Source organism: Vombatus ursinus, unplaced genomic scaffold (assembly GCF_900497805.2).
Source record: "Vombatus ursinus unplaced genomic scaffold, bare-nosed wombat genome assembly UNPS02014811.1, whole genome shotgun sequence".
NCBI classification, from domain to species: Eukaryota; Metazoa; Chordata; class Mammalia; order Diprotodontia; family Vombatidae; genus Vombatus; species Vombatus ursinus.
Genome location: NW_020954589.1, coordinates 1,887,427 through 1,914,692, shown reverse-complemented (window position 1 = coordinate 1,914,692; position 27,266 = coordinate 1,887,427). Strand labels below are relative to the sequence as shown.

The 27,266-nt window shown below is 43.1% G+C and overlaps 1 protein-coding gene across 2 annotated transcripts in view; it reads left to right on the top strand.

Annotated features, from left to right (window-relative positions):
* LOC114053643 (leucine-rich repeat and fibronectin type-III domain-containing protein 2) overlaps positions 1-23,104 on the top strand; it is a 58,105-nt gene extending 35,001 nt beyond the window's left edge. Inside the window, exons 2-3 of one of the 2 annotated variants that reach the window (XM_027876754.1) lie at positions 22,060-22,518; positions 22,582-23,104. In XM_027876754.1, the coding sequence (XP_027732555.1) occupies positions 22,060-22,518; positions 22,582-23,104 (982 nt within the window). Of the gene's footprint in view, positions 1-22,059 lie in introns of both variants that reach the window. The other variant, XM_027876753.1, reaches the window with a different exon arrangement.
* The last annotated feature ends 4,162 nt before the right edge of the window (positions 23,105-27,266 follow it).

Sequence of the window (27,266 nt, the reverse complement as noted above, 5' to 3'; positions counted from 1 at the left end):
CATTTCCCACCTGACTCCACCCTTTTGGATTTCATTAGACTTCTCTATCATGCCCCCATGTAGGTATCTTCTCCATCCCATACACAATTTTCAGCTTCCTTTCATTCATTAGCATTCCCCATTATATTGTAATCTCCTTGAGGGATGCAACTATCTTTTTATTTGCATTTGTATTCCTAGCACTTAGCACAGTTCCAGGCACATAGTAGGAGCTTAATAAATGTTTATTGACTGACAGCTGCCATTTCCTCTCTTCAGTGGAATTATTTCCCTTAGTGCTTGCAGGGTTCTGAACCTGGGTCCCATGAACTTTTCATATTAATATCTTGATGACTCACTTTGGATTTCTTGTTTTCTCTGCCATACCCCCCCCTCCGGCCACACACACCCTACTCTTTAAAGTTTTCTTTTGTTTGTTGTCTTCCCCTATTAAATTGTAATTTCCTTGAGGGGAGGGACTGTCTTTTACCTTTCACTGAATCCCTAGTGCCTAGTACAAAGTAAGTGTTTAACAAATGTTTCTTAACTATTGACTATGTCAGGCTATGTCCAGCTTTCCTCTTCTTTATTATAAAATCCAGGAGGAATCGGTCACTTCTCTCCATAATGTTCCTATCATTTCCACTTCAGCAACTGATTTCCCCTTGTAATTGTGAATCGGATCCAAAATAGAATTCCCCCTTGCTGGTTTCTCCACCTTTTGAAGGATGAAATTTGCATTAAGGCAAGTCAAGAAAATATGAGCAATTCTGCTTTTGGCAGATGTCTGGATAGCTGAAGTTGCCCATCATTACCATATAACACCTCTGTGGGCAGTCTCTCAAACTACTTATCTGTTCCCTTTCTGACCAGGATTCTGTCCAAGAACACATCTCTGACTAGGATGAACTTTGAGGGTTCTCCTGGTTCTGATGAAGCCTATGGACCCCTTCTCAGAACACCTGAAATAAAATAAACATGAATACAAAGAAAAGCAAAGGTTGGTGAAAATAAAGATGTATCTCTTTGCCCCCATCAAAGTTCACAGACCCTCTGAAATCTACCCATAGAGTCTTTGGGGGTCCATAAATCTTAAGTTTGAATTCCTGACCTAAAATATCTCTTCCAATGATGACTGAAATTTCACCAGAGGAAAAATAAAATTCCCCATTTGTCCCAGGTCTCCTTTCACAATGAGAGACTCCTTTCACTGAGTTGAATATTGCAATGTGGGCGAGTGTAAAGTGCCATGGATTCAGTCAGAAGACCTGGATTCTAATCCCAGCTCCAACATTACCCAGCTGAGTGACAGTAGGCAAGGTAATCAACCCCTCTGAACCTCAGTTTCCTCACCTACAGTGATCCCTGAAGTCCTTTACAATTCCAAATCTATGATTCATTACTCTATCTGGATTCTTTTAAAGGGTCAAATCATTAAGACATGGTGGTACATACCTGTAGTTTTTGCTACTGGGGAAGCTGAAGCTGGTGAATCACTTGAGTTGTGGAGTTCTGAGCTGAAGGAGGCTAAGTCAATGCCATGCCAATGTCCATGCCAAGTCCAGCAGCAATATGGTGAGTCCCTAAGGAAAGGAGGGCCACCAGGCTGTGTGAAAGGGGGCAAAATGGTCCATATTAGAAATAGGACAGATCAATGCTTCTGTGTTAATCAGCAGTGGGGTCAGGCTTCTGCTGGAGAGAGAGAGAGAGAGACAGAGAGACAGAGACAGAGACAGAGACAGAGACAGAGAGAGAGAGAGAGACAGAGACAGAGAGAGAGAGAAAAGAAGAAGAAGAAGAAAAGGGAGAGGAGGAAAGGAAGGAAAGGAAGAAAGAGAGAAAGGGAGGAAGAAAGGAAGGAAAGAAGGAGGGAGAGAGGGAGGGAAGGAGAAAGGGAGGGAAACAGGGAGGAAGGAAGGAAGAAAGGAAGAGAGGAAGGAAAGAAGGAAGAAAGATCACAGAATGGTAACCCAGAAAGTCTCTAACACCTTACTGTGAATGAATTTTATCTGGATCATTTTCTCAGAGGATACTGGGTAGTAGGAGAGTTGTGGGAGGACTGGGAGTTTTCTTACTTCTTCCCTTGTTGTCATAAATAAGAAGCAAAAATAGAAGATGCCTCAGAGCTACTCAGAACTGGGTCAACTTGGCCTAATCAACTTCCCCTTGTATTTTCTTGGGCTCAGATCAGCTTCCCAGGTCTCTAACACTACTCACAGACAGAGAGTCATAGATACCCATACAAGATATCCCTATTCTCCCAGGAATGCACAAACCCAAACCTGAATGAGTGGGTTCCAAGGGAGACACACTTTGAGTCATATAAATGGGCACTAGGGACTGGTATTCTAGTGCAGCAAATGAGGAGCTCTCCGAAAACATCTCAGTTGTGGAGCACAACATACTGAATCCAACAATAACTTTACCTGCTAAAGCAAAAAAAAACAAGTATCAGAACAAATCATCAGCATGACCTTGGGTGTTGGCAGCTCCCTGCTGTCAAATTGATGATGTATCAACTGATGAATTACCTGTCCTAGTTGCATGAATGCAACTGCATTTCCCATTTATGATCAACATCCCTGTCTCAGAAATGGGCATCCTAGAGTGAGCCCTAAGCATCCATAGTCTTATTTCTCACCAGTCAAGTATCCTTGAAGCTTTATTGAAGGTTTGGCAGCTGTAAGTGGATAATAATGACGGGGTTGGAGGCAAGGGTGGAAGGCAAGGTAGAGGGAGGGATCAGGACCGAAAGAGAAAGTTTTTTTTTTAATTTTTTTTTCTTTTTTTAAATTTTTATTCATTTTGAATTTAAATACAAAAAGACAAAAAAGCAACATTTCCATGTACACAGCACAACACAAAAAGAGGATTCAATATAAAACCATGAATTTCCATTTCATACTGTTTACTTTAAAAAAAAGAACTACATAATAAGTATTACACATTGTTTTCAAAGCTACCCTGCTTTTCTGTGCTTCCTTCTGTCTTCTTTTGTTCTCTGCTGTGCACTTTTTCCCCCCTCACACCCCACCCTGCCCTAGAGAAAACTATCATTAGAGATAAAGATGTACATATAAATATAGATATATAGATACAGATGTAAAACCAGAGAAAGTTTTAAACTCCCCCCTTTGCTGGGGCAAGAATGCAGACTCTGACCAAGTTTTATCTTCTAGCACTACCACCCATCAGTCATTCAATTGTCAGTAAGTGCTGTTATTCCAGATACCCTGCTAGGCACTGAAACTGAGACTGAGTGGGGAGTAGAGGGACACTTGGAATCTATGGTTACAGACACGAATAATGGTAAGACCGTAGGCTGTTAAAACTGGAAGAAACACTAGAGATCATTTAGTCCCAATCTTTCCCATTTTATGAAGGAGGAAACTGAGTATCAGAGGGAGAAGTGACTTGCTCAATGTCACACAATAAGTGGCAGATCAGAAACTATACCTCAGGTCTTCTACCCCCATCGCCAATGCAATAAGCCTTCTACTACACATTACCTGCTCCATTTGTTGTGGTTAGTCTCTGTTTCAACCTGGTCTGCCCATCTATAGGCTTCAAAATAGAATGCTAGGTGGTGGAGTAGATACAGTGCCGAGCTCGGAGTCAAGAAGACACTTATTAGCTGTGGGACCCTGGGCAAGTCATTTCACCCTGTTTGCCTCATTTTCTTCATCTATAAAATGATCTAGGGAAGAAAATGGCAAACCACTCCATTATCTTTGACAAGAAAACTCCAAAATGGGGTCATGAAGAGTACGAAACAACTCAATAACAGCAAAGGCCTCAAAATACAAAGGGAGGAGTGATGGACTGGGAATCTGAAGATGTAGATTCTAACCCTAGCTCTATCAATCACTGTGTGACCTTGGTCAAGGTCCCAGTCTCAGTTTCTTCCTCTGTAAAAATAAGGGGAGTGGATTAGATGATTTCTAAATTCATATCCTGCTCAAAGATTCCATGTGTCTTTCCCCTAACCTTCCCTGCTCCCACACTTCCAACTTTCTGCATAGGTCTTTCTTTGATAACCTGGGGGTCAGGATGTTATTTCCTATACATTCTAGATACATAACCTACCTACGTGGGCTGATACGCAAAGGATCAGGAGTCAACGGAGTGTGGCCGGTGGAACTGATATATCCAATAAGGGAAAAGACAGCAGTTAGTAAAAAAAGAAGGAGAGGAGAGGAATGAGTAGGTGAGTGGGGAGACTTGTGGAGAAGAAGACCAAGCTAACCTTGCATCCTACAGAGTCAGAGGAAGTTGCCTGAAAAGAGGCTTCGGTGTGAACCAAGGGCTAGGTTCAGGAGAGCCATTAAGAAAAAAAAAACTAGCTTTTTAGCTTGAACTGAGGGGAGAAGCAGGGTACAATTAAATGAAAGAAAAAAAAAACAGGAACCTGGGACAAAAGAATAGGAGCTTGGATGAGACCTCTAGGACTAAGGGAACACTAAAACAAAGCATATAAATCATTAGACCTATTAGGGACCTTAGAGATCATCTTTTGTTGGACCCTCTCATTTTTTAGAGGAGAAGAAGGGAGGAGGAAACTAAAACATAGATAAGGGAAGTGAGCTGCCCAATACTGACATTTATTAAGTGCCTATGGTGTGCAGTTAGGTGGCCTAATGGATAGAAAACTAGGGCTTAGAATCAGAAGATTTGAGTTCAAATCCGGACTCCGACACTTACAAGCTCCATTAGATTGTAACTTCCTTGAGGGCAGGGACTGTCTTTTGCCTCTTTTTTGTATCCTCAGTACTTAGTACAATGCCTGGCTCAGACATAGTAGGTGATTAATAAATATTGATTGATTGTATGACCCTGGACAAGCCACTTAACCTCTGTCTGCTTCAATTTCCTCAACTGTAAATGGGGATCATAATAGCATCTACCTCCCAAGGTTGCTGTGAGGATCAAATGAGATGATATCTGTAAAGTGCTTAGCATAATTGCAATGCTTGTTTTATTAATTTTATTCATTTATTCATTTACAGAGTATTGTGGTAGAAACTAAGGGAGATAGAAAGTCTGGATAAGACTCAGACTCTACCCTCATGGATCTTACCATCTATTTTTTTAAAAGATCACTGGGTTTGGAGTCAGTTTAATAGAAAAATCATAAGATCTGGAATCAGAAAACCTAGTTTACATTCTATTTATGACACTTGACTAGTTACAGAACTATGGACAACTCACTTCTTCTCTCTGAGCCTCAGTTTCTTTGCTTGTAAAATGAGTGACTTGTAATTTATGAAGTCTCATGTCTGAACAGCTTTTGATTTAGGTGCTATGATATTATACTCCTATGATATAGAGGTACTTATGTATATACAGAGCACAGTGTGATGTTACATGGAGAATAGAGTAGAGGTAATAAGTCAGAGGGAGGATGATTTCAAAGCCTTAGGAAGTCCACAAGTTTTCCATTAGTGAAAGCCAAAGTGATGATAATGGCAGGGTGCCCTGGTGCTCTGACATAGTCCTGGAATCAATAATTTGTCTGAAAAGCCTTGGAATCCTTATTAAGCCACCATAGTCATCTATGGCTCTTAGCAGACCTCCTCCAACCAGGACAGAAGAGCTCACTTTTTTGACAGCACAGAATGAAATCTCCATAACTCCAACTATCTCAGCTCTTCTTGCTCTGCATAAGATGGGGAATTCAAAAAAGGTGACTGTTAAAGCCAAGATGTGGCAGCCTATGACCTTGGCAGTGAGGAGCCCTTAAAGCTAATGCAGCTAATACCCTCTCAGCTACCACCACCTTTAACCTGAGCATTTCTTTTCTTCCTTTTCTTTTATCTTTCTCCCTTCCTTTTCAGTCCCATCTTTTTTTGTCTTCTCCTCTCTCCTTTCTTTTATCTTCCCTTCCCTTTCTTTTATTTCTTCCTTCTCCCCAAATTCCTTTCTTTGATATGCTTCTTCCTTCTCTGCTCTTTTTCCTTTCTCTTTTACTATCCTTTTCCTCCCTTTCACTCTCTCCCAATTTTTCTTTCCGATTCTACATCCTTGCCTCTGCTCTAGTCTCAACCCTTGACGGAGATCCTCAGGCCCAAAGGGCTTCCTTCCCCTGCTGAGGAAGATTTTGAGGGAGAAGTGCCATCACTTGTCATGATAAAAATCTGTAATAAGAGAAACTGAAGCACAAAGTTCTGAGAATGATCAGTTTATTAGTATGACTAACAAATACCAATAAATTGGACCCCTCAATTGTTAAGGATGCATCTGACAGTCAGAGCAGCTCTTTTATACAGTTAAAAAGGTAGCAGATTATATAAGGTACAAAAATAGGCCAATGATGCAAATTGCATCTATGACTGTGATTGGTCTGATAAAAAGATGGAGAGTGAGCTATGCTTGGCTTGACCTAGAGGCAGAATTTCCACAACAGAAAAAAAAAAAACACAGAGTTGACTAATACCCTCTGGAAAGTCTTGTGGTAGGCAATCATCTTACCTTAAGATTCTCATTGTTTAGTTGTTCAGTCATGTCTGACTCTTCATGACTCCATGGACCATAGTATGCCAATACAGTCCGTAGGGTTTTCTTGGCAAAGATACTGGAGTGGTTTGCATTTCCTTCTCTAGTAGATTAAGGCAAATGGAGATCAAACGACTTGCCCAGGGTCACAGACCTAGTAAGTGTCTGAGGCCAGATTTGAACTCAGGTCTTCTTGATTCCAGGCCCAGTGCCTGAGCCACCTGGTTACCTCCTATCTTAAGACCCCCTCCCACCCAATATTTAAACCTAATTTTAAAAAATTAAAAAAATTAAGACACCCCCCATATTTAATTGGGTTTAACTAGGACAATAAGCCTTGTCCTACCTTCTACAGCTAAAGGACACCCCCAATGTCCCTTAATTCTTCCAAAAACAAGTTTGAATCAGCTTGAAGAACTTCCCAGCTTTGGTTTTGGGAGACAAATGAGAAGCTAAGATATATAACCCAGGCAGGCCTTCTGGTTTCTTGGTAAGAGCCCTGACCTGGAAGTCGGGAGTGGTGACTCATAGTCTCAGCTCTACCAATAATTTACTGGGTGGCTTGGGGCAAATAACCCCACTTCTCTGAGCCTCAGTTGCCTCATCTGTAGAATAGGGATAATAATAGCCTCTTCTACCAGTATCATATGGTTGTCTTGAAGAACAAATGAAATGATGGTTTTAACTATTACTTTCCCGGAAGCAAATAGTTTTCAGGAATGTTTATGAGTTGATGTTATCACTCACCGTGCTATCACTTCCCTCACTAGATGCTCTGTGAGCTTCTACAGATATCCAGTCGTCCTGATCCACATCTGGCCACAGGACCCAGATGACTCTGGAGGAGAAAGTGAGGCTGGTGACTTTGCACAGCCCTCTCTCAAATCAAATTCAACTGGAAGTCATATTTTCATCTCTCTGATGCCATGGTCCTCTTCTAGAACAAGGACAAACCACAACCACAACAGATAGGGGACTGTGTCCCCTACAGCGTGCTATAAAATCCTTCGAGATCTGTCCAGAGTCAAAGACCCTTTTGACTTGGAGTGAGACGGATAAGAAATGGGAGGTGATGGCTGAATGGACTACAGTCTAAGGAAGCTTTTTTTTTTTAAACCAGGTTCTGAGCCCCAGATGCCAACTGGAGAGCTGGGATTTTTCCCGATTCGCTTGATAACAATACAAGAGTAGCTAGGAAAGCTAAGCTGAGTGGTAAAGCTTGAAACGATCTCTAGGCATGGCTAGTGCCGGCATAATCAAACACCCATCAGTATTACAGACAGGAGAATAGATCTCACAGCCTTGATGGGAAGGGTGGGTTCTCATCAGCATTCGAGGGGTGAATTGAAGGAGCTCTGTGTGTATGGGGAGGAGGGGAAAAAGGAGAGGAAGGCTGACAGCAGGGAAGAAAGAACACAGAGACAACAGATTTGTTAGTCGCTTCTCTCTACTGGAAACTTTTTAGAAAACAAGATGCTAGACCTCTTATATACACAGTAACAATGCTTACGCCCACAGCCCTGCGCTCACTCACACAAACGAATTCACACCCCTTTAGCCTCCTACACATTTACAAATACGTACAGCCCCTTCACACAACGGCCAGTCCTGGGTGGAGGTGGAGTAGGTAGTGCGATTTCAGGAAGGATGAGGGGGTGCAGAAAGAATACCTCCCATTGTCAGACGCCTGGGTGACTACAATGCTTTAGCGAAGAACGAAGCCTTCTTCTTTTCAGAAGTTTAGGAATCAGTCACCACTATGTCTGAGAGGAGGCATGGAGAGGCTTTCACTTTCAACCTGAGAGGCAATGCGCTTAACTGCTAAGAGTGATAGATTTGGAGTCAAAAGGGCTGAGTTCAAAGTTTGGCTCTGATACTGCCCACTGGTATGACTTTAGGCAGGTCACTTAACCCCCTTGGGCCTCAGTTTCCTCATCTGTAGAATGAGGGGACTGGACAATATAGTCCTTTAACGTAAGGCTCCTTCCAGGTTTAAAGCTTTTAAGTGATGTCAGACTCTTTCTTGAAAGCAAATTTCAGGCGGTGGGGGCTGAGGGAACAAGAAGGCTCTGAACAGCTGCTGAGAGGAGGAAGGCTTCTAGAAGTTAAGAAAATAGAGGCTGAGGGCAGCGAAGAGAAGTTTATTCTACTTGACATTTTCCCCCCTGAGGTTCCATACTATCTAAACACATATTCATGTACATATGGACTTTTTGTTGTTGTTCAGTTGTTTCAGTAGTGTCTGACTCTTCATGACCCCAGTTGGTGTTTTCTTGGCCAAGATACTAGAGTGGTTTGCCATTTCCTACTTCAGCTCATTTTACAGATGAGGAAACTGAGGCAAACAGGATTATGTGACTTGCCTAGGGTTACACAGCTAGTAAGTGTCTGAGGCCACATTTGAACTCAGGAAGATGAGTCTTCCTAATTCCAGGGCTGGCACTCTATCTATGTCACCACCCAGCTAGTCCTACACATCTATATTCACCATCCCACAACTCTCTCTGTCTCTGTCTCTGTCTCTGTCTCTGTCTCTGTCTCTCTCTGTCTCTCTGTCTCTCTCTCTCTCTCTCTCTCACACACACACACACACACACAAACCGACACACACACCCCACTCACATAACTATATTGATACAATTACACATAACCTTACACATGCAGTACCTTAATTCTTCCACATAAGGACATACGCTCATGCACTTTACACGTCCATATGCTCCTGGTAGATATGTCAGTCAGTCAATAAGCATTTATTAACAGCTTCCTGTGTATGCTCCAGGCACTATGTTAAATGCTGGGGTTACAAAGAAAGGTAGATAGTAGGTAGGGTAGAGGGCTTTACCTCTTTAAATTAGTTGAGTGGGGGGGGGGGCAGCTAGGTAGCACAGTGGATAGAGTGCTGGCCCTGAAATCAGGAAGATCTGAGTTCAAATTCGACCTCAGACCAAACACTTGACACTTACTAGCTGTGTGACCCTGGGCAAATCACTTAACTCCATTGCCTAAAAAAACAAAAAAACAAAAAAAAGGAAATTAGTTGAGTGAGGGGCTCTGAGAAAAGTGGCTTCTCCCAAATAGCTCTCCCACCACTGGCTCTGTTTCTAAAATTATTGTATTAGGGAGCATTTCCTTCATAATTAAAGCACTGCCTCTACCAGCTGTTTCTTTTAAAAGACAGGTATCCTTATAAAGCTTTCAATTCAATTCAGCATGTATTAAGTATTGGCTATGTTCAAGGCATTGGGTGGATAAGAGAGGATAGAGCACAGGGCCTAGAGTCAGGAAAATTCACCTTCCTGAATTCAAATTTGGCCTCAGAAATTTACAAGCTGTTTGACTGTGGTAAATGAATTCATTTGCCTCAGTTTCTTCATCTGTAAAAAGAGCTGGAGAAGGAAATGGCAAACCACTCCAGTACCCTTGCCAAGAAAACCTCATATGGGGTCACAAAGAGCCAGACACAACTGAAAAAACGACTGAACAAAAACAAATGTACAAGATGTTGTATTGGATCCTAGAGATAAAAAGATGAAAAATAAAGGATCCCTGTCTTCAAACAAATTTGTTTAATAGTTCAGTGTTAAGAACACTTACTTTGATCCTTGGATGATTGTGGGATTCCATCAATGTGGGTATTTTTGACATCAGTGTAGGTCACAATCCGTCTATGCCTGACCCCTGACTACTCTTGTGCATGTCTCTGAATTAGTTTGTTCCAGTAAGACCACCCAATATGGTAGGGGCCTTCCTTAAGTTCTTCTACCAACTCAAGGATATCAATGAAGCCCATGGACTATTTATCAGCTATTCCTCATTCTTGGTCAGCCTATCTTCTTTTCTGAATATCCAGTTCTTTGATAAACTCCTTTACTTTTTGTGCATAATTCTTTCTTTGGATGTGTTGCAGCCACTTATGCCCCACCATGACCCTCTTTCTTGCTCTATGACGTTTTTTTTTTCTTGAGGCCTGTGCTCTCTAATAACATATTCATGTCCATATGGGCCTACACATACATATTTACTAATCTTGTTTCCTCAATCATAAAATACAGATAAAAAGTACCTACCTCCCAGAGTTGTTGAGAAGATCAAATGAAATACTATTTGTTAAGAGTTCAGTATAGTGATGGGGCAGGTAGGTGGTGCAGTGGATAGAGCTCAGGGCTTGGAGTCAGGAGGACCTGAGTTCAAATAGGAACTCAGACACTTGACACTTACTAGCTGTGTGACCCTGGGCAAGTCACTTAACCCCATTGCTTCACCATAAAGCAAAAAAAAAAAAAAGTTCAGTACAGTGCCTGGAACACGGCAGGCACTTGATAGATGCTTGCTTCCTTCCTTCCTTATTTTCCCTTTGGAAGACCCTCAACTTCCATTCTTTTGCCACTGTAGTGTCCTGACTTGCATGTATACAACAGCACCAGGAAAAAATATTGATCTTTAAAAGGTGGGCTTTATTTCAGGCAGAACTTTGCAATCTCCCAAGATGAGCCAGCCCACTTGCCTTTTCCAGTTCAATTTTGTCCCCTGTCCATTTGCATCTTCTATACAAGATGAATATTGATCCACAAGCTCTATAAGTTGTCTATCCAGATGCATATTATAGTCTGTAATAATAGGCATTCTTTATTCACTTTTTTTTTTCTTCCTGTGTGTATTGTTAGGCTAAACTCTTTAGAGTGATTATTTATCTATAGTAATGATCTTGGACCTGATACATTCAGTACCATGTCATTTCCTTAAATTCTGTGCTGTATCTTCTTCATAACAATGGTCAGCCTTTTGCAAACTTATTTCTCCCAGTTTTACCTTTCAAAGTGATCAGAAAGTCACTGAACAAGGTTATCTCTGTTGTCATATCTTTCAAGTAATTTTGCAGAATTCTGACAAATGCACTGTTGGAGGAAAGTCTTTGAGAGTGTATTTTATTCTATGAAATCAAATGCTTTTTTATAGTTGACAAACAAGTGAGATTTTGGATTCTCTACATCTTTCTTAAAAATTAAGACTGAGTTGTCCTATCTTATCTAGACTGGAAAGTACAATGGCTACTCACAGGCCCAGTCCCATTCTGATTGGTGCAGAAACTTTGACCCACTCCTTTTCCAACCTCTACCTGTTCACCCCTCCTTAGCCAAGCCAATGGTTCTCTGCTCCCTGGGGTTCACTATGTTCGTGCCAGACTTAGTACGGACATGTGAAGGCTTAGCCTACTAAACTTCAGAACTCCTAAGCTCAAGAGATTCACCAGCCTTACCTTCTCTGGTAGCTGGGATTCCAGGAGTACACCAGGATACCTGGTTCATCTATATTTCTCAGTTAATTGAGTGATGGGGAAAAAATGTGGTCAATTATAGAATATTGTTTATGATAGGCCACCTATCCCTTTCTAATACTGTCAGCAAGGAAGACCTCAATGTAAGTACAAATTATTCTCATAATAATTTTATATAGAAAGATAAAGTAGACATAAGATTTATGGTCACTTTTTTGGATAATAGTGAAATCCAAGATATCTTTTTCCATTCCTCTAATATCTTCCCCTGCTTCAGATACTTTGAAAATCTGTCAATGCCCTCAAAATGGTGTCACCTCTAACAAAGACCTCCTCTCTGAATATTTGGCTGAGTCTGGCTGCTTTCTTTTCTTTGTTCTCTTTAGTGGAATTTCTGCTTTCTCTATAAGCACATCCAAGACCATGATGTTTGAATCTAAGTGCTTTGGTTCCACAGTCCTCGATGTTGAAAAGTTCCTTGTGAAATCTTTGAAGATCTTTCTCATCTTGTATTTGGACTTTGTCCTCCTAGTGTTATACCTAAATGGCCTCTGGATGATTCTGCTTAGTTAGATTTTTCAAACTTTATTTAAACTGGTTTTTTTTTCCTTTTACTGTTTCTTTGTATTTTGTGAGGTTTTTCTACTCCTAATTTTTCAGTGTTCTGCTTAGTAGGAATTTTAAAATGAGTTTATATTCTAAACTAGTGTTCTCCTTCACTGCCATACAAATCTTTGCTTGGGAAATAGGTCAAGAGTTTGTTGACTAAGGTGGTTTTTAGCTTCTTCTGGTCTCATTATGATAATTTACATTGATTAAACTTCTGTATGAACTCGTCAAAAATGGTGTCAATGTCCTTTCCTCCATCCATTTTCCATTTGAGGGAGGCACCAATATCTTATTTAAATGGGTCAAGCTGAAGTTATTTTAATTGCATGCCATATCTGTTCTCATGTTTGTTCTTTCTTCTAGCTGTGTATCAACCCATATCTTTGCTTTAACAAATCAGGGATTTGACTACACATAAATAGCTGATTCATGAATGACTCAGGCTGTAGTCCTGACTGTTAAAAATCTAATTATTTCATTTTTATGATGTTATTTGGTGCTCACCATGTCTTGCACCTTCCAATTACTTTCTTGGAGGAAATATTAATGGTATATAGGAGTGAGTCTTCTGTGTCATCAATAAATCTTTGGCCTCTCATTGTTTGCTCTTGAACCATATTTCCTAACTATTTTTGCTGTCCTCACCTTTGCACTGAAGTTACCAAGTGTTAAGGTATACATTGATTTAATGTGGAAGGTTTTATCAAGTTTTTCAGAGAATTTGTTTTATTTCTTTATCCTCTGTAACATATGCTGGAACAAAAGCTGAAATGATCTTTGTGATTTTCTTTTTGCACATAGTCATTATGAGCACTATAGTCTGAGATGACAAAATGTCCCATGAAATGATCTTTCTTGTGGATGGGTAGCTAGGTGATGTAGTGGAACAAGTGCCAGGCCTCGAGTCAGGAAGACTCCTCTTTGTGAGTTCCAATCTGGCCTCAAACACTGTGTGTCCAGCTGTGTGACCCTGGACATGTCACTTAACCCTGTTTGCCTCAGTTTCTTCATCTGTAAAATGAGCTAGAGGAAGAAATGACAAACTATTCCAGTATCTTTGCCAAGAAAACCCCCAAAAGGGGTCATGAAGAGTCAGGCATGACTGGAAAACAATTGAAAACAATTGCCAATGGAGGCACAGTGAAAACAAACTCCACCACTTTATTTTCTTCAACAAGAAGAGCCTGTGAGTCATCCTATTAACCAGTAAATTCCTTTTGTCTTTTGGTTTCCTTTATAGAGAGCATGTCAAAACTGACACGACTGACTTCCTTCACTAATATGTTTCCTTGGTCCTTGGCCAAGGGTCTGACATTTAGAAAGCCAGCAACCAAGTTAATGTTTATAGATGGTCTAATAACTATGATTCTTGGAACCTTCTACCACCACCCCTCCTTTTCTGACACCATTACTGCTGAAGTACAGACCCAATATTCTATAATTTTATATTTTATATTTTCCTTTGTATAATGGTTTGTCAAAGAATTTCTCATCACGCAGTCAGCCTATTGGTTAATACAGAACCTCTCTACTAGATTGGTCCTCAGAAAACAGAAAAATATCTATGGTTCAAATCATAGTTGAAATCTTTTTAGCATGTTAGAATCTGCCAGAGTACCAAGTCCTTCAAGAATCTAGACCCTGCCTCACCTCCAACTCACAATAAAGCATCTGAGTAGGAATTTGTGTGGAATCCCTACTATCCACACAGTAAAAACCAAGTGGATGATGAATGCTAGTTGTCCAGATTTTGATATGCAGTTGGATAGACTGCTTATAGAGTTAATCCATCAGTAGATATCTTTCAGACACACACTACAAATGGACGGTGAGCTGGGCCCAGAATTGAACAGGAGGAGGAGAGTGAACTGCGTTGTCTATCTTTCAAGTAATCTTGTTTAATTTTGACACAATGATATCAGACAGCCATCTTAATGACCCTAAACTTCTCCCTGAAACAAAGAACCATCATTTGAATATGACTGTTCTTCTGGTTATATTGTATGACTGCAAATCGTGGGATACTATAGTTTTACAAAAATTTAAATTAAGGGACACTTAGAAAGGGATGCTCCATTTATGCATATACACATAACACAAAGTAGAATGTGATAGGGGGCAAAAAGAAATGGGGAAATTTGAGGAGGAAGACAGCACTTTTACCTAGGGCAAGGGTGGGGAACCTGTGGCCTCCAGGCCACATGTGGCCTATTTGGTCTTCCAGTGTGGCCTTTTGATTGAGTCCAAGTTTTACAGAACAAATTTTTTTTATTAAGGGGATTTTCTCTGTGAAGTTTGGATTCAGTCAAAGAGCTATAAGTTGAGGACCTACAGGTTCCCCATTCCTGACCTAGAGAGATCCTAGAAAACTTCACGGAAGACATGGTGCCTAAGCTGGGCCTTAGAGAAATAAAAGGATTTCAACATCTAGAGATGTGGAGGAAATGCATTCTGGACATGGTGGGTAACCCATTAAAATGCACAAAAGCAGAAAAAGACAGAGGAGATCAAGGAACAAGTAATATTTTTAGGGGGCAAGGATATAGTGTACTTACAAGGCAATAGTGTGAAAAAAAGGTGATAAAGGCAAGCTGGAGCCAAATTTTGGAGGATCTTAAATATGAGGCAGAAGAGTTTGTATTTTAGGCAATAGGGATCCACTGAAGATTCTTGAACTAGGGAAACGACATGGTCAAACCTAGGTGGTGAGAGATGTGATATTTATACCATAGTATAGCCTAACCTATAATACTTTTGTCAAGAGATATAGAGCCTAAATGTGGGCAGTAAAGGAATGGAAATCTTGTTAAAGAAAGAAGGGAGGAAGAGAAGAGAATTTTAGATCAGCTGCCTTTTCCCTCTGCCCCTTTATCCCATTGGTGAATTTCTCCCCTCCATTTTGGGGAAGATTCCAGACCAGTCTAGACCAACCATCCTTCTTACTCTGGACTTTACCATCATGCCTACACTGGTTCCTTCCCTTTCCTCTCACTTACACTCCCCACCTGTGAGTTTGTATTGATATAGCACAGTTCTTGACACATACTAAGCTCCTAATTAATGCTGCTTCACTTAACTTGATCACAGGGACTGTCCGGGAGGCGAAGCCTAGTGAGGTAATGAACTGGTCATTATGAGGGCTCTGGTGGCCCCCAGAATAGATGAAAAGCAAGAGATACAGAAAGGGAGGTGACTGAAAAGGAAGCATGGCCCTTTGCCAACTTTACCATTTTGCAAAAGGATCACCCAGCCCACTACAACCATGCTGTGTACACAGTTATTTCCTAGCACTCTCTACACAAGGCCACCATTGTCACTAATAGACTTTTTTCTTTCCAGTGCTTCCTGGATAGCAATTCCTTTCTCCAGGCTCTTCTGATAGGCCAATTATCATCAGAATCTGAATTCTCCTGCCTTTCAGGGCTTGATCCCTCATCACTTGCATGCCCAGCCACCCCATGGATAATTGGCTGCAGCAGATTACACCTCCCATTAGCAGCTCAGCATAATTATGTCTTGATCTGATTACCCTCTTTCCTGAACTTGGGTAATGGAGAGGTGGAGAGGGTGAGAGAGAGGGAGAGAGGAATAGAGGCCAGATGTGCTGTTCACACCCTGAAAAGGATAGATGTCTGTCAGGTGGGCCGTCAGGTGAAGCCCCCATCCTGATCTCCCATGAAGTTCTCTGATGTAGGTTATTTGGAGAGACCTAGCTCCCATAAGACTGCTAGGTCAGTTGATGGAATGATTCCCAAGATCAAACTAACGCTATCACCTGAGTTCCTTCCTGGCTTTTACCCCTCAAAACCTTTAAAAATAATAATAGTTAGCATTTATGTAGCCTATGTGCCATGCACTGTGCTGAGCACTTTCCAATCATTATCTCATTTGATCTTCACAACAACCCTGTGAGGTAGGTGATATTATTGTACCCATGTTATGATTAAGGAAGCCGAGACAAGCAGAGGTTAAGTGACTTACTTGGGCTAATATAGCTAGTAAGTGTCTGAGGCTGGATTTGAACTCAAGGTTTCCAGACTCTAGGCCCAGTGTTCTATCCACTATTACACTAAAATCAGGGTGACCTGGGTCATATCCCACCTCTGACATATATTGGCTTTGACCCTAGACAAATCTCTAGAATCACAAGTTGCAGAGAAGATACCAATCTGAATTGGTAGAGAGGTACCTGTACAAATTGTCTCCAAAGTGAAGGCCGAATCTAGAGGGTGGGAGGGGGGCATTGAAGGCATGACCTCAAGAGTTCCATGATCAATCAATCAGATTGAAAGAAGGTGGGCTGCAGCCCAAACTTTCTGATCGATTAAGGACCTTGTTTGTAATATAACCACACCCTCACCTTCAGTCATTATCTACACATTACTCTCCCACTCCACCTCCTCCAATGGCTGTGTAAGTTCTCAATCTGTCCACTTCTGTCCCAGGGTAGGCCCTTCAGGGCAATTGTAACCTAAACCCAACTCAGGAGCCCATATCACCAGCTGTACCAAGTTGGGATTTAAAAAAAGAGACCTTCCCCCAGTATACCTACATCTTGTCCCCCAGATCACCTCATAACTTACAATAGACACCCTTTAGCTAGCTTTATACTCCTTGATTGGCTCTGCTTTCTGTGTCAGGTAAGAGCCCCACCCCTTCCTCACCTGCTAACCCCACTTTGTTTTTGTTGGGATAGAATAAGTCCCACTGGCTGAGCAGGTACAGCTAGGTTGTATCCTACAGAATAATATCTTCTCACCCCATTTCCTACTTTCCCTATTTCTCTTGATGGAATCATCATCATCCTTCCAGGTGGAAGATATGACTTGAAATATGGATCCAACACTCCCTAGCTCTGTTATCTTGGGCACAACAGGTTCACAATCACAGTTTCATCCCCAATTCCTCATCCTCAATCATCCCACATACTCAAATACTTGCTAAATCTCATCTCTGCCTCTATAACTTCTCGTGTACCTGCCCCTTTCTCTCTACTCGGATAGTTACAACTCAAGTGCAGGCACTCATCACCTCTCACCTGAACTATTGCAATAGCCTCTAGAAAGGTCTCCAGGCTTCAAGCTTTTTCTCTCCTCTAATCCTTCTCCCACACAGCTGCCAAAGTGGTTTTCCTAATGGATAGGTCTTCCCACATCACTCCCCTGTTCAATAAATTTCAGTGGCTCCGCACTGCCCATAGGAAGAAATATTATATCTGTAGCTCAACCTTTTAAATTTCTACTTTGTACAAGTTTTATACTGCACATAATTATTAGCATAGTAGTACATGAATGTTGCTTAAATAAGTATATGGATGTATTTCTATTTTTTACTAGTAGTTTGGAGACCTTCACTATACTGGTGAAATCACAGGATCACAGGTTCTGTCTGAAAGGTTTACAAGCTACTTTCCTTGAAATAATCCTATAAGGCAGTAGCTGCTAGTATTTTTTTCTTTTTACTCAACTTGTGATTTCACCTGTGTAGGCAATTTCCAGTGAGGAAACTTCCTCTACGAATGTTCAAGGTTGGATGGCTTACCAAGAGTCATATAGCAAGTACTAGGACCCAAGTCTTCCTAACTTCAAGGTCACTTTCATCCATCACACTGCTATATTACCAGTATTATTGCCTTTCCATTTTACAGATAAGGAACTGAGATTCAGAGGCTAAGGACTCACCTCACATCACACAGCTAGTAAGTGTTGGAGACGGGCCTTGAACTTACAAGTTTGGGTTCTTTAAACTGATGCCTTTACTATACCACATGGTTCCCTTTGTCTGGGATCCCCTCCCAGCTATACAAGTCTTATACCTCCTGCCAAACCCTGTTCAAATTCCACTTACTTAATGAAGATATCTGGGACCATTGTAGACCTCTCCTATGAGATCTTACAGCATCTGTAGTGTGCACTACACTATTTAGCACATACTCTTATATTCTCCCACTCTCACCCCACAAGGTGCCTAGCACACAGTTAAGGTCTTGAGAAACTGACAATGTGATGGGTCTATCAAGGATGGATGACATTAGGGTGTCTTTCATAAGCTACACATGTGGTTATCAAGCATATTTTCATGGATAACAATGTGGTCCATTGGAATGAATGGATGAATGAATAGTTGGATGAGTAAATGGATGGATGAATGGATAAATAGATGGATGAATACATAGATGAATGAATGAATTAATTAATGAGCAATCATTTGTTAAGTGCTTACTGTATGGCAGGTACTATGGAAACAGTAGTAACCCAAGCAGGTTTTTCAGTGAGATGGCAAAACCATCTCATGTCAGTAAAGCAGCACTATCACTCTGCCTTATTTCCCCACCTGTGGCCTTCTCTCAACCAGCACCAAACCCTACTTCAGAGGCAACATGGAGCACAGAAGCCAAGCTCCTATGTGTTCTCCTCTAGCCATGGGCCTAGCTACCCTGGGTGACCTGAGAGAGCAGATAAGTAGGCAAGACCTGTGCTCAGAGCTCTGGGCTGCAGCAGCTAAGACTGACGGGTTGTCAAGAGCTGCCTGTCAGCTACAAACCTCCACCCCAGCTCCCATGTGAAACTTTTCAGGCTTCAGAATTCATATTTGATATCTCAATTTTGCCTCTTGACTCTGGGTTTGGGGGGAGGAGGGATTGACAGGAGTTGATGGGGCCCTTTCCTTTCTTAGAGCACAGGGGAAAGAGCATGTTTCTATATCCTGGCTGCTGCTTTGAGGATTAAAATTCACCAGGCAGGCAGATCTAGGTATGGAAGATTAGCATTCCCCACTCCGGAACACAGGTTCAACAGGGACTAGGAGACATTTCACAAAGACCCAGACAGGTCAGAAATGCTCAAAGTTTGATTATACTGGATTGACTTCAAATAAGAGAATTCCTACAGTTTAAAACAAGATAAAGAAAGTGGGGGTAGGAGACATAGGTCATTATACTTGTATATCCTACATCCTGGAGCCATTAGGATCATAGATTTAGCACCAGAAGGGGTTTCAGGGGTCATCTAATCCAATTCCCTCCTTTTTTCTAGGCCCGGGGAGATTGATTGCCGCAGGTCACCCAGGTAGTGAGTGACAAAGGTGCTCTTTGATCAGAGGGAGGGAGATGGAGAGAGGTTACAGCTGGGTGTCAGTTGTCTGAGGTGTCAGTCAGAGGAGCTTTAGATGTGATGAAGTTCAGGACACCAACAGGAAGAGGAAGTGAGACCAGTTATGGTCCACTGCAGAGGCTCTCCATGAACTTAGAACACCAGGTCTTTACCGCTCTACCTCTTAGAAGTGACAGACACCTGGTCTTTTTCTTCCCATAAAACAGAGCAGCTCAGCCCCTGCATGTGGTCTTATTTTGTTTTTTTGTACCCATCCTCACCTTCCCCTTTTGGGTGTTAGATATGAAGACACACTTACCAGGGGCCAATAAGTTTTTGGTCCTCACCTCTGATTTCATCATTGGGAGAGAACAGTTTTCAGTAAGTTAACATAGACAGAAGTTAAGAGCAATATCAAAAGAGTAGGACCTTTTGAGGTAATCACAAAGGGGCACAGAGGTTAACTTGGGTAAGGACCAGCATAGTGGAGCATGCTGCTGGGAGGATCCAGTGCTCTTGAGTTCAGGAGGAGTTCTGAGCTGCAGTGGGCTAAGCAGATCATGTGACCAAACTAAGTTTGGCGTTAATACAGTCAGGCTCTGGGAGCAGAAGGCCGCCGGATTGCCTAAGGAGAGGAAAACCCTCCTGGTTCAGAAGCAGAGCAGGTCAAAGGTCTTGTGTTGATCAGTAGTTAATTGGTCCCTATATCAACAGCCTGGGTAAGGTAGGGAAACCCAATCTTAAAAAAAAAAAAAAAAACATGGAAAGTGATAAGCAATGTCTGCATTTCTGTCAGCAGAAACCAGAGGTCACCTCAAGAGCTTAACTAGGCATTAGGGATCAGTCAGGAGATAATGGGATCTTTTGAAGATTTAAAAAGTTAGAGGATCAGGTTTGTCTACAAACAGTTAGTGTGATGATGTCAGAAGAAGACTGATAGGCAAGAGACCTGGGATACTTCTTGGCTCTGACACTTGGGCATTACTTCACCTTTCCAACACTCAGTGTCTTCATCTGTAAAATAGGGGACTAACTAGACCACATCTAAGGATCCTCTAGAATACCTCATTCATGAGATCATTTTAACCCTTTGAGAGATAAGGAGACTAGAAACAATTCCTAGGCAAGGACTTGCACATTTTTCTCTATATCCCCCTACAGAGACAAACATGGTGCCAGTAGAGTAGAAGGGCCTAAATAAAAGTCTAAACCACTAAAGCAACTGAATATAGGTTGGAGCCTTGGGGGAACTGGGTAAATTAGTGGCAGAGGAAGGCATAGGATGACAATTTGGTCCTCCTCAGCTCTGTAAGTAATCCTGCTTTGGTATACTGAGGTCCGAGATGGGGGTTGGGTCCCCCAGAATCCTAAACAGCTTTGCAGCTGGGTGGTACAGTGAATAGAACACTGGGCCTGGAGTCAGAGAGATCTGAGTTCAAATCCAGCCTCAGACAGTGACCAGCTGTGTGGCTCTCAGCAAGTCATTAAACCTCTGTCTGCCTCAATTTCATCATCTATAAAAATGGGAATAATAATTGCACCTAATTCCCAGGATTGCTGTGAGGATTAAGTGAGATATTTGTAAAGCACTTTGCAAACAAAGTGCTATAAATAATGCTAACTATTGTAATTACAAATAATAATAAAAATGCATACTAGTAGGCAGCAGTGCATGAAGCTAAAGCACATCTGCTCTAACCACCTTTCCCCAGTGGCTGTTCTAGGAGATGGGGGTGTAGGATTAGGGAGTGGACATTGGGTAGACTGAGCCTGAACTAAGCGTAGGACTTACAGGTCCCTGAGGCTTCTCTCTCCACCTTTGCCCCCTTGCCCCTCTTCCCACAGTCAGGGCAGCTCTCAGCAGTACCTTCCTCCTCAACTGAGCTTCTATCTCCCACCTCCATCTCCTCCTCCAGGGTGAAAGAGGATTTGTCTCAGATAAGTGGGAAAGCTTCATTTTTATTGATGCTTCTCTCCAGCACCCTGAGGGGAAGAGCAATGGTTTGGAACATGTATGGACTAGAATACCTCTTTAACCTCTCTCTCCTTTGTCTTACCCCTTCCCCTTCTGTCACATCCTCTCTGTGTCTCTCCCTTTTTCTTTTTCTGTTCATCTCCCTTTCTGTCCTGCCTCATCTCTGTTTTCATCTCTCTGTATGTTGTGGCTTTTTTTGGTAACACCATGTTGGATTCTCTTCTCCCCATTTGCCCTCCTGTTCTGCTCCTCTCTTCCTGTCACTTTTTCTCTATCCTTCTGTCTGTCTCTTCTGCCCAATCTGTTCATCTCTACCTCTTTTTCTCTCTTAACCATATCTTTCTGTCCCTTGGTCTCTCTCTCCATCTCTGGCTCTTTTCCCTGGTCCTATGTCCTTACACTCGCTGCTTCATCTGCTATCTCCTGTCTTCCCCTTGCTTCCTCCACTCATTTTCTCCTTCTGCTCTCCCGCTCTTTGTCTCTCTGTCGTGCATCTATCTCTGCCTCCTGCCTCTTTCTCTCCCACTCCTTCCCTTTCTCTCTGCTCTTTTTCTCTCTCTCTCTTATTGTCTTCGTCTCTGCCCTTCACTCAACCTACCCTCTGTGTGTCTCCCTCCCCCCACACGCACCCCTAGGATGATCCCAGCTTCCAACAAGGCCTTCGTGGTGAACAATCTGGTGTCGGGGACCGGCTATGACCTGTGCGTGTTGGCGATGTGGGATGACACAGCCACCACACTCACAGCCACCAACATCGTGGGCTGCGCCCAGTTCTCCACCAAGGCTGACTATCCGCAGTGCCAGTCCATGCACAGTCAGATACTGGGAGGCACAATGATCCTGGTCATCGGGGGCATCATCGTGGCCACGCTGCTGGTCTTCATCGTCATCCTCATGGTGCGCTATAAGGTGTGCAATCACCAGGGCCCTGGGAAGATGAATGCTGCGGCTGTCAGCAATGTCTACTCCCAGACCAACGGGGCGCAGCCGCCACCGCCGCCGCCACCATCTAACGCGGTACAAAACGGGGCGCCACCGCAAGTGCACCCCAAGGCGTCCATGAGGAACGAGCACTTTGGAAGCGGCAGCGGGGCGTCTGGGGCAGGGGGGGCAGGGGGGGCTGGGGCCAGAGGTGGCGGTGGCGGCTTGGGGCGCAGCAGCGGCTCCTCTTCGTCCTCCAGCTCCTTGGGCAGCACGGACGGGGCGGGTGGCCGGGGCCCCTGGAGGCTCCCTCCGCCCGGCGCCCGCCCCAAGCCCAACCTCGACCGCCTCATGGGGGCCTTCGCCTCGCTGGACCTCAAGTGCCAGAGGAAAGAGGAGCCTCTAGACTCCAGGACTCCGGCCGGGGCCGGGGCTATGGGACGTCACTCGGACCGCGAGCCACTGCTGGGGCCACCGGCGGCACGGGCCCGGAGCCTCCTGCCGCTGCCTCTGGAGTGCAAGGCTCGCCGCAGCCACTCCTTCGACATGGGAGACTTCGCTGCGGCGGGGACGGCATCTGGGGCGTCTGGGGGGGCCGCGGCACAGGAAGGCTACAGCCCGCCGCGGAGAGTGACGAACATCTGGACCAGGCGCAGCCTCTCGGTCAATGGCATGCTCCTGCAGTTCGAGGACAGTGACCTCGCGGGGCCCAGGGGCACTTATGGCAGCTCCGAGTGGGTGATGGAGAGCACGGTGTAGATGGCGGTGGCGTCCAGAGAGCGCCCCGCACCCCTTTCTACCTCCCTCTCCTGCCCCTTCCTCTCTCATGTCAATTCCGAACCCCCTCCCCCAACTCCCACCCTACTCCGCCCGTCGGTGGGATGGATGCTGGCAACTAGGTGGAAGAAATCATTCCTTTTTTATATATATATCAAGTCTACACTCGATTATCTGCGTGCACTTTGTGGGTTATCCGAGGGCGGCGTTTACACATGGGACCACCATCCCCTGTCCTTTCCCCTCCCTATGCCACCCGCCTCACCACCACTTCCATCTCAAGTTCAGGTCCCCTTTCCCCACCGCTCAGCCGGTGCCCTCAGGGAATGCACTGCAATTTGGCCCAAGCCCTATATTAGGGAAAAAGAGCTCTCTAATTACAAATGCCAAGGATAGGAAGCTTTGGGATGAACTGTTGTTTGTGGGGAAGCTTTTATTTTTAATCTATTCCCTAAAGACACAGCCATACAGATAATAAAGAGATCACCACGTATTAGAAATTTTGTGCCCACGGGGCTAAGCCAGTGAGGGCCAAAGCAAAGCCACGATAGGAGAATGACTGGAAGTTCGTCTCTGTTTCTAGGGGAAGGTTCTTGAATTCCCCAACACCCAAATAGTCGCATTAACTTCTTCCTCTCACCGGGAGCCGAGTGGCTTCCTGCTCCCTAACCCCAGTAACTTTTCCCACGCATCCCACTCTCAAATATCATATCAAGTTAAACCCAGTTTGACACTGAATTTAAGTGGGGTAATTTTTAGGGAATGGAGGGGAGATGAGCGTTCTATTTGGTGGTGAGAATTTTTTTTTCTGTTTTTCAGTTAGGTGGAGCAGAGAGAGCTCCCCAGAACAAGAGGTAGAGTCCTCTGAACAGCTATATGGATTCCACCTAAATAATCTGAGAGTTATTGGAGAAGGAGTGTTGAGATAAATGACCATGTATGAAGGGGCATAAAGGAGTTTGGGGAGAAATCTGAGCCATTTTAGAATCACAGAACCATCCTGGAAGGGACCTTATAAATCATCCAAGAGATAATCTATCAGGTGAGGAAATGGAATCACAGGTAAAGATCACATAGGCAATTAGTAGAAAAGCTAGATTTAGAACTCAGGCTTCCCAATTCTTCGGAATAAAGTTTCTGTGTTGTTTCTGCCCTCCCTACTCCTACCCACAAATCATGCCAGAGACTTTTTTTTACAGAGCTACACAGTTGGTTGTGTATTGGGTGACCCAGCTTGGAACTCCCTGAGAAATGGAGCCTAAGGTGATGCTCTACTTTCTGTCTTTCCCAGGGAGGACCTCTGTCCATGCACTTAGGGTGGAAATGAGAAAAGAAATACTGGGGCTTATTGAAATCCATGTTTTTCTTCCCGTATTCCTAGACAAAGATAGACATTCCATGTAGAAAAAGAAGGGTGACAGAGAGGATACAACTTCAGGAAACTGATTTAATATGACTGGGCTTTGGACAAAATGACTTTTCCACACCTTCTCTGTCTTTTATCTGCCTCTTATCCATGTTCTTTTCCCTCTCCTCCACCTTCCTCTCTCCCTCTCTCCAGCCTCCTCCCCCTTTAACACTTTCCTTTCTTTTCTCTATATAATTCTTCCTGCCAGTGATCCTCTTTTTCCTCCTTTCTTCTATTGGTTGAACTGAGATCATCATAAAACTTGGAGGTTATTTTTGTTACAACAAAAGGTATTGGTTACTTGCTGAGGTATGGTGGAATATTCCAGTCATCCTAGTAAAACCCATGGAGGGGTAGATTTCTTGGATGGCTTGAGAATGGAGGAAATCTATGAAAGGCTGCCTTGTGGATCCAATGTTGGCATCTAAATGGAATACCCTTGCTCAATCTATAACATTATCCCTATTTGCTCTTCCCTCCTTTCCCTCCCTTTCTTCCCTTTCATTCCTTCTCCAATCCTTTCCTCTCCCCTCCTGTCTTCTCTCACCTTCCCTCTTTCTTTTTCTCTCCTCCCTTTCTCCAATCCTTACAAGGTCATTCACAGCAAAGACTGGTTGCTCTATGATCAGCCACTTGAATTCCCCAGTGCCAGAATGGTGGAAACTCTAGAATCATCTACTCATCACTGAAACTTTATCAACTTTGTATGGCTTGAGACTGAGTTTAGGGCTCAGATTTTTTCTCTCCCATCTTCCCTCCTCAATCCATGCATTGCTTTTGTTGTGTCTTCAAATTCTGGCCATAGAAGAAGCCATTCCCAAATCATACCTTTCCTAGTTTCAGTGGTTTGGGCACAAGGTGAAAGAGCAGGGAAGGCTGAGGGGGACCCTTCCTTCCCTCCAGTGAGCTCACCATATATTCTCTTGCCAGGTTCAGAGTGGTATCTGGCATGGGTATGTACTAGCTCATGTATTTGTCATGTTTCTAAATTGGAGTTTTAGAAAAATGATATCCCTGTGGTCATATTATGATTCCATTCTTTTCTTTTTTATATAAAATATACAGTCATGTACAGTCAAACAAACAGAAAATACCAACCATGGTTCTTGGGGGAGGGGGAAAAGGATATTTTTCTTGTTCCTGGGAATATTGTCATAATCTCCTCTGAATGCTCTGGGATGTTAAAGGGAATTATCAGGAATGACATTTTAGGCAGCTGTGTTTAGATCTTCTCTTCTTCATAGAGTTCCCTGCCTAATACCTGCAAACTAGTAGAGAACCTCTGGTACACGGTCATGGGGCATGAGGAAGAGATTATGAATAAAGAGTCTAGACCTGAAGGGGTCAATGTTGCCATCCATCCCCATCCCATTCTTTCCAGAGTTTTCCACTTGCATTAATTCAAGTTCTTCCTGAATTTGGAGTTCCTACTGCCCACTGCACCCAACCACTAGAAGGTACCAATCCTGACCAAAATGGACCATTTCTCCCTTAGTTCAACTGACTTCTTCACTCTCACCTTTACTTGGAAACTAAGAGGAAGCACAAACAAAACCCACAGAAGCATAAGTTGAGAGTTTTTCATTCTAATTTTAATTAATGTCTAGTTATGCATTCTTTTATGAGGCAACAATGCAGATTGTACTTTTTTGCTAGTATCAGAGCCTGAGTGGTTATGGGATGGATCAAACTGAGTGTAGCAAGTGACCTAGAAAGGTTCCAGTTATGGAATCACAGGTATATAGGATTTAAGGCTAAAAGGGACCTTAGATGTCATCTTGTCCAACCTCTTCATTGCAGAGAAGAAATTGAGGCCTCAAGAGGAGTGTCCAAGGTCATACAGTAAATAGCAGAACTGAAATGAGAACCCAGGTCCTTTGCCTTTAGAATCAATATTCTTTCTGTTAGTATTATATAGTGTCAGGGTATCTGACACCAGGTAACAGGCATAGGTGGAGGCTGACAAGTGGGTCACTGGGAATATTGAGTAGAGACTGCTAGTAAATGTTCCAAGAGATAAGCATGGAATATAGCAACAAAGGGCTCTGAGGGTAGCCAAGAAGTGAAAGTTCAACCAAATATACTCTATGTCAAGAAGTTCTGGAAATGGGTTAGTTAAGGAAGAGTGAATGAAACATGACCGGAAAGTAGGACTATAATCAGTAGGTTACAGTGCACAGGACATAAATGATACTTAATAAATGCTTGATTTATTAAGCCAGCAACTAAGTGGCATAGTGGATAGAGTGCTGGGCTGGAATCAGGAAGACTCATCTTCCCAAATTCAAATCTGGCCTCAGACACTTACTAACTGTGTGCCCCTGGGCAACTTTGCCTCAGGAAAATGAGCTGAAAAAGAAAATGACAAACCACTCTGATATCTTTGCCAAGAAAACCCTAAATGGGGTCACAAAGAGTCAGACATGTCTGAAAAACAAGTAAACAATAACAAAACACTTTATTAATAGGTTCAGGAGAACAGAACCACTACTAGGGCAGGTAGACCAGGGCTTTGCCAACATCTGTTGAAGAGAAGGGGAACAGCACTTATCTGACTTACCATGCTCATGCCTCCATGGTCCTCTGCTGGCCCACAGCTGTCTCATGTCCTTCAAAGGCTGGGGCTGAGGATACTCCCTCCAGGATCCTTTTTCCATTGTACCCCTCTCTGTAAGCCTGCCTTTCCCATTGCTGGAGTAAGGGTTTGGTTACAGGGAGTAAGATAAGATTCTATTT